General features: G+C 41.4%; 1 protein-coding gene across 1 annotated transcript in view; it reads right to left on the reverse strand.

Annotated features, from left to right (window-relative positions):
• The window catches only part of LOC115434203 (multimerin-2-like), a 39272-nt gene extending 31361 nt beyond the window's left edge, over nt 1-7911 (reverse strand). Inside the window, exon 1 of the mRNA XM_030156009.1 lies at nt 7664-7911. Coding sequence (XP_030011869.1) covers nt 7664-7875 — 212 coding nt within the window. The 5' untranslated portion in view covers nt 7876-7911. The remainder of the gene's footprint in view (nt 1-7663) is intronic.
• Between the last annotated feature and the right edge of the window lie 605 nt (nt 7912-8516).

An 8516-nucleotide genomic window follows, 5' to 3' on the forward strand; every position in this document is an offset into this window, starting at 1 on the left:
ATATTCTAGTTTCTTCAAAGTAGCCACCCTTAGCTCTGATGACTGTTTTGCACACTCTTGGCATTCTCTCTCAAAATCTTCAGACCAGTTGAAAAATAGCTAGAATTGACCTTTTGCACATTTGGATCTTAATGAGGTTTTAAGTAGAGCTACAATATACAAAAGCAAGAAGGGGGAGTGAGACAAAAAGCACTTTGAAAAAGTCATTTATTGAAAACAACAAGTAAACTGAAATAGGCTGTTTATCAGCTGATCAAAAGTTTAAGACCACAGGCTATAAAAGCCAAAATCTGCTCAAAATTCTCATTTTCTGTCGGGCATTCACACGGTCATGCCCTCCTGAAGCTAAAGCTCAGAAGCTTTCTCTTCTTGAACGTGGTCGGATCGTCCAGCTGCATAAGCGAGGCCTCTGGCAGCGTGCCATTGCTGCTGAGGTTGGACGCAGTAAGACAGTCATTCTACATTTTTGGACAGATCCTGAGCATTATGGAACAAAAAAGTCAAGTGGTAGACCCAAAAAAATGACACCTGCGCTGAGCCGGAGGATCTGACTGACTGTCCATCAGGACACAGGGCGGTCCTCCACCCAAATGAAGGCCCTTACTGGTGCCGACTGCAGCGCAATAACCATCAGACGGCATCTGCGGGAAAAGGGTTTCAAAAACAAAAACCAATTCAAAGACCTCGTCTCCTCCAACGCCACAAAACTGCCCGTTTAGACTTTGCCAGGAGCATCAAACATGGGACAGTGAAAGGTGGAAAAAAGTTTTATTCTCTGATGAGAAAAAATGGAACCTTGACGGTCCAGATGGCTTCCAACGTTACTGGCATGACAAGGAGATCCCACCTGAGATGTTTTCTACCCGGCACAGTGGAGGGGGGTCCATCATGATCTGAGGTGCTTTTTCATTCAGTGGAACACTGGAGCTTCAGGTGGTGCAGGGTGGTCAAACGGCGGCCGGTTACGTGCAGATGTTGCAGCGGGCGTCCCTCATGACTGAGGGCCCTGGTCTGTGTGGGAACAGCTGGGTTTAAAAACAGGACAACGCTGCAGGTCACAATGCTCGCTTGACCAAGGACTTCTTCAGGGAGAAGAACATCACTCTTTTGGACCATCCCGCATGTTCCCCTGATTTAAATCCCCATAGAGAACATTTGGGGATGGATGGCAAGGGAAGTTTATAAAAATGGCCATCAGTTCCACACAGTTGATGCCCTTCGTGAAGCCATCTTCACCACTTGGAGCAATGTTCCCACCAGCCTCCTGGAAACACTGGCATCAAGCATGGCCTAACGAATTTATGAAGTGATTAACAAGAACGGTGGAGCTACTCATTACTGAGTCTACTGAGAACATTTTTTGTTCTGGTTTGGAGAGTTTTTTGTAATTTTTTTGAGCGATGGTCTTAAACTTTTGATCAGCTGATAAACAGCCTATTCAGTTTACTTGTTGTTTTCAATAAATGACTTTTTCAAAGTGCTTTTTGTCTCACTCCCCCTTCTTGCTTTTGTATATTGTAGCTCTACTTAAAACCTCATTAAGATCCAAATGTGCAAAAGGTCAATTCTAGCTATTTTTCAACTGGTCTGAAGATTTTGATCAGGTCTGTATGTATATATATATATATATATATATATATATATATATATATATATATATATATATATATATATATATATATATTAGGCCTGTAACGGTACACAAAATTTTCGGTTCAGTACGTTTTCGGTTTTCAAAGCCACAGTTCGTTTTTTTTTTTTCGGTTCGGTACAGGAAGAAAGAAAACCCCTCAAAATGTCTATTAATGCATTTACGAATTTTTTAAACATTTTTCTCCCAATTTTTGGAGACAATAGAATATAGAAAAACAGGAATAATATAATTCTGCTGCTACAAATCAAATAGAAAATAAAATGAATTATTAATATTACTAAATGTATTGTAGCGAGACACTGATTGGTTTGTGCCGAGTCATGTGACTCATGTGGTTTGCAGTGTTACTGTGTCATGTGATGGTATGCTACGTTGCATGTTGAAAATATGAAAATAAAAGTTAGTTCATGTTTTGTGTTGTACAGTTATGGGACTTCTGTTGTGCCTATGGGGGCAGAGCAGCTGAGTTGAGTGTGTGGAGGCAGTGTTTTAGTTTGACACCATGACTGAAAGGTCTGTGCTGTGGCAATAGAGTATGTGCTGTATTTCACATGTGTTGTTGGAAAGTCAATAAAGCTCTCTTCTCTTAGTTATGTGGTGTATTGGGGCTTAAGAAGTGCAATCTAAGCTCTCTCTTCTGTGACTAAATCCTGCCTAAATATCACAGTATTTTGAACATAAGTATTGCACTTTTGCCTGAAAGGTAGTTTCGAACAAACAAGAAAAGTCTAATTACAGTTCTGTCAGTTCACATTCTGCATAAAAATAACAATAAAATTCCACATGAAGTGCAACATTAATAAGAGGGTAAACTGGTATTGTGTTTAAACAAACTGAAGAGAAACTTTGACAACATAATGAACCAAATTATTTATTTTAGGACAGAGAACAAACTGTTTAGGACACTGTGTGTATTTGTGTGTGCACGGGGGATTTTTTTTTTTTTTTTTTTTTTTTTTTATTGTCGGAGCCGGTGGGTAGGGGGGGGGCAGTTCTATACCTGGGGGTGCGGTCCATAACTAATGTAACGAACGCTGTCGTGAAACTTTACATACTTTCAACGTTCTATTTATTCCTCTGTTATACAGCGTGTGTGATAGACAGACGGACAGACAGACAGACAGAGCTAGTGTCAGTGTTCTAGAACTACCGTAGTTCTTAGGGGCCAAACAACGTTCATCTTATCACCGTCTCTTTCCTGGTTGTTGTCTTTCACCTGAACCTGAACTGTTCCAAACTGGACTGGACTGGACTGATGGTGGAGGGTCTTCAGTCTCTTCCTTCCAGGTTCACATCATATTTGTTGTTTTTTTTTTAACCTTATATCAGCTGTTATTTCATATTTCGGGTCAATGTGTGCTCCTTCCATGTGTCCGTGTGAAACTTGCGTGGATTTAAAGTTCCGCATCGAACAACGTCTTTCGTTCCTTTTTCTTTTTCTCAACATACTGTGCCGTTTGGATACAGCTGTGTACCGAACCGAACAGGTGTGTACATGTACCGTTACAGGCTTTATATATATATATATATATATACAGGGTGTCCCATAAGTCTCAATACATAGGAGACATAATATATTCCATGGTTCTAACATGTATTTCTTTCTATTTCTTCTTTCTAGTTCTTTAGCAGTGGAGGACACACACTGAAATGTGTTCCCGACAAAATGGCAGTCATATAGAGCATATTATAGAAATAATAAAAATGGTTTATGTCAAGAAACGTTTATTTTTCCTATGTATGGAGACTTATGGGACACCCTGTGTGTATATATATATATATATATATATATATATATATATATATATACACACATATATATGTATATATATGTCGAGGCCCAAAACGGAATCTGGCCCAATTCCGAATTGGGCCGGCCTAGAATGGAATCCTGCTGCTATAATGTTATTTTTATACCATGTTTAATGCAAATGATCTAAATTATTACAAAAATCAATACATGGAATTTGCAAATATGTGAAAAAAAAATGAAACAAACAACATTTTAATTGTAAACTATAATACACTTTATTTACAAATAGAACCTAGTGGTTCTCCCCACCAATATATGGTACAGTGAAATCGACTGAAATTGACAATAGTTACTCAAGGTATGTACGACTGAAAATGTAAAATTATGACAAATTATGGAATTATGGATCATTTGCATTAAACATGGTATAAAAATAACATTATAGCAGCAGGATTCCATTGTAGTCCGGCCTAGAATAGAATTCCATTCTGGGCCGGCCCGATTCGGAATCGGGCCAGATTCCGTTTTGGGCCTCAACATATATATATATATATATATATATATATATATATATATATATATATATATATACAGGGTGGGGAAGCAAAATTTACATTGAACATGTAGTTGTTTTTTCTCAGCAGACACTACGTCAGTTGTTTTGAACCCAAACATATACTGATGTCATAATCATACCTAACACTATTATCCATACCTTTTCAGAAACTTTTGCCCATATGAGTAATCAGGAAAGCAAACGTCAAAGAGTGTGTGATTTGCTGAATGCACTCGTCACACCAAAGGAGATTTCAAAAATAGTTGGAGTGTCCATAAAGACTGTTTATAATGGAAAGAAGAGAATGACTATGAGCAAAACTATTACCAGAAAGTCTGGAAGATACTATTAAAGAAGAATGGGAGAAGTTGTCACCCCAATATTTGAGGAACACTTGCGCAAGTTTCAGGAAGCGTGTGAAGGCAGTTATTGAGAAAGAAGGAGGATACATAGAATAAAAACATTTTCTATTATGGACATTTTCTTGTGGCAAATAAATCCTCATGACTTTCAATAAACTAATTGGTCATACACTGTCTTTCAATCCCTGCCTCAAAATATTGTACATTTTGCTTCCCCACCCTGTATACATATATATATATATATATATATATATATGTGTGTGTGTGTATATATATATATATATATATATGTATTTGTGTGTGTGTGTGTGTGTGTGTGTGTGTGTTATCCAGGTGGATCAGTCTATTTCCTGTATGCTGTCACTCTAAACATCACCCACTCAGACCTTTCAGCAGTTTTCCAGTGTTTCTTCCTCATGTGTTTTTTCTCCGTTTCAGTTGAATTCCTTTCATCATATCCAGGTCGTTGACCCTCCACAGGTTCTGGACCCTCTGGTCCACTTCAGTCCATTCCTTTCCTTTCTTGGTCAATTCCATTCTCATTTTCAGTTCAATAACCTCTCAGCTGACATGTCTGTTTGTGCACAGGAAATATGACTCCATGGCAACCGCCCCAGGTCACGCTGAAGGTCCAGGTTCCATGAGGCCAACAGGACAACGTCATCTGCAAAAAGCACAGATGAAATCCTGTGGTCCCCAAACTGGACCCCCTCCGGCCCAAACCGGACCCCCTTCCACCCAAACCGGACCCCCTCTGGCCCCTGGCTGCACCGAGAAATTCTGTCCATAAAAATTATGAACAGAACCGGTGCCAAAGGTCAGCTCTGCTGGAGTCCACATGCACCTGGAACAGGTCTGACTGATGGTCATGAGGACCAGGCTCCTGCTTCGGTCATACAAGGAGTTACTAATATGTCCTAAAATACTGGTCCAATCCACTTCCTGTTTTCACTAGTCTGTTCCTGGGCCGTAAACCCATAAATATTCCAGACTGCAGCAGTCAGCTGTTTACGGTAGGAATGACAAGATGATCTAATACGTACGGATACGCCGACGCGCGTGTTTGATCCCAGTGCAGCGGTGCAGAAGCAGCGAGTGAATGAAAAGTTTGGAATGATATCGCGATGCGTCGGTTATTGAATGTTTGTATCGATAAAATTCGATCTGTTCAACAGAATATATTTGTACTCCTTTTTAAAAGTGTTCTTATTTATTTGGGTAAAGTGTTTCTGTCCTTCAGACCCACGTTAACGTGTGCCGTGGATTCACACGTGTACACTGTACACCAACAGTCTGAGCTCCGCCCATGGACTGAGCATGTGCAGATGAATACTCTACTGAGCATGTGCAGATGAATACTGTAACAAGTGTATGTGAATGTGACAGACACAGAAGGAGGAGAACACATGTGGTTTATGAACGGGTACTTTTACTAGATCAGCTGTACTGAATACTGCAGTACACACCACATACTGCAGTACAGACCACAGATACTGCAGTACACACCACAGATACTGCAGTACACACCACAGATACTGCAGTACAGACCACAGATACTGCAGTACACACCACAGATACTGCAGTACAGACCACAGATACTACAGTACACACCACAGATACTGCAGTATAGACCACAGATACTACAGTACACACCACAGATACTGCAGTACACACCACAGATACTGCAGTACAGACCACAGATACTACAGTACACACCACAGATACTGCAGTATAGACCACAGATACTACAGTACACACCACAGATACTGCAGTACACACCACAGATACTGCAGTACACACCACAGATACTGCAGTATAGACCACAGATACTGCAGTATAGACCACAGATACTGCAGTACACACCACAGATACTGCAGTACACACCACAGATACTGCAGTACAGACCACAGATACTGCAGTACACACCACACATACTTTCTTAAACTGTCACATACAGATCCAACAGTACATCCCATAATACCTTACACAGGTGTCTCTTAAAGTGACAGAACCTTTTTCTGTTTTACCTTCATTACAAATGGATTCAGTGAGGGAGTCAGAAGTTGAGTTAGAAACAGAGGAACGACTGCAAACACAGTCTGAAGTGTTTCACTGACTGAATGTGAGGCACGTGTTCTGAAACGGAACTACAGACACTTTGGAAAAAGTCAGGGTCTGATCTGATAAATAAATAATCAGCTCATTGAATTGCACCTCATGTTTTTTACCAGAATGAATGTGTTGAATCAGAATGTGTTTAATCGCTCTGTGTTGTGATTTAGGTGTGAATCATATCGTATCACATCGTGAGATGCCACATTTATCTAGAATATATCAGATCCCAGATGATGTATGGAGACGTGCATCTATCGGCCTGAAAACTAAGATTCCCAACGCTAGTGTACGGAGTTAGTGTGATGTCCAGGACACACACACACACACACACACACACACACACAGAGTCCACTTCCCTTTTTTAATAGAGATAGTGGATTATATTTGTACAGTTCTGTTCAAAGCACCCACAGAGCTTTAAATGATGGATCCATTATCCATGAACCCTTTAACCCCTGAACTCTGACTGCAGGTCCAGGTTCACCCTTTAACCCCTGAACTCTGACTGCAGGTCCAGGTTCACCCTTTAACCCTTTAACCCCTGAACTCTGACTGCAGGTCCAGGTTCACCCTTTAACCCTTTAACCCCTGAACTCTGACTGCAGGTCCAGGTTCACCCTTTAACCCTTTAACCCTTTAACCCCTGAACTCTGACTGCAGGTCCAGGTTCACCCTTTAACCCTTAACCCTTTAACCCCTGAACTCTGACTGCAGGTCCAGGTTCACCCTTTAACCCTTTAACCCCTGAACTCTGACTGCAGGTCCAGGTTCACCCTTTAACCCTTTAACCCCTGAACTCTGACTGCAGGTCCAGGTTCACCCTTTAACCCTTAACCCCTGAACTCTGACTGCAGGTCCAGGTTCACCCTTTAACCCTTTAACCCTTTAACCCCTGAACTCTGACTGCAGGTCCAGGTTCACCCTTTAACCCTTTAACCCTTTAACCCCTGAACTCTGACTGCAGGTCCAGGTTCACCCTTTAACCCTTTAACCCCTGAACTCTGACTGCAGGTCCAGGTTCACCCTTTAACCCTTTAACCCCTGAACTCTGACTGCAGGTCCAGGTTCATCCTTTAACCCTTTGTTTTCAGAGGTCGTTCTCATTGAAACCAAACAAACGCAGCTTCAGTTCGATCCCCCTCTTCTCCAGGAAATAGACCCAGCCCTCCTTGGACCGGATCCAACACACCCCACAGATGGTCTGGACAATCTGCTGGACTCACCCGGTTCTGCCTGGGTCTCCTTGGTGGGGGGGTTCTGTGGTCCTGGGGGGGGTTCTGGGTCCTCCTCTTCCTGCCGCCCCCCCCCCTCCCTCCTGCTCCACTTCGGGGTCTCGTGCCCTCAGGTCACAGTGGGCGTGCACCAGTAAAACCAGTAAAACCAGTGGCACCAGCAGCTGGCCCAGTCCCAGTCCAGGTCTCAGTCCAGGTCCCATGTCTGCTCCAGGTCCACTCACTGACTGGAGCCTCGCACGACCCCCAGCTGCTTTTAAACAGCAGGAGAGAGAGAGGGACAGGCCACGCCCCCCCCCCATCCTCCTCCATGTGAGGAGGAGGAAAAATCCCACTGTTTTCTGTTTTCTTTTTCTTTTCTTTTTCTTTTCTTGTCTTTTTCATCTAATGTAAATGTCACTCCTGTGCCAGTGAACACACTCCAGTCTGTTAAACCCCTGAAACTGTAAACATTTAAATCCGCCTCATGGGTGGACAGAAGCACTGGCACAAACACAACACACTCTCTCATATGTATCAGTGGTACTTCTTTTTCTTTCCTTTTTTTTTTTTTTATCTGTTTCCACACATGAAATTTGACCCCATGTTAACGTGGTCCGACTGTTGATCTAACAGATAAAAACATCTGACTGTGAAGATCGGAAACCAGTATATTCAGCTTCAAATCAGAATGTTATCATTCTACAATACTTAGATAATATGTTCTGTTTTGAAAAAACCTAAATAAATGTATTTATTTTTATTTTATTTTTATTTTTATTTTTTTTTTATCTTTATTTGGAACATGTCAACAGTGAAATCAAAACAAAAATCAACCAACAAAATATATGTACTGGTACATAAA

The sequence above is a fragment of the Sphaeramia orbicularis genome, chromosome 15 (genome assembly GCF_902148855.1).
Source record: "Sphaeramia orbicularis chromosome 15, fSphaOr1.1, whole genome shotgun sequence".
Classification (NCBI taxonomy): Eukaryota; Metazoa; Chordata; class Actinopteri; order Kurtiformes; family Apogonidae; genus Sphaeramia; species Sphaeramia orbicularis.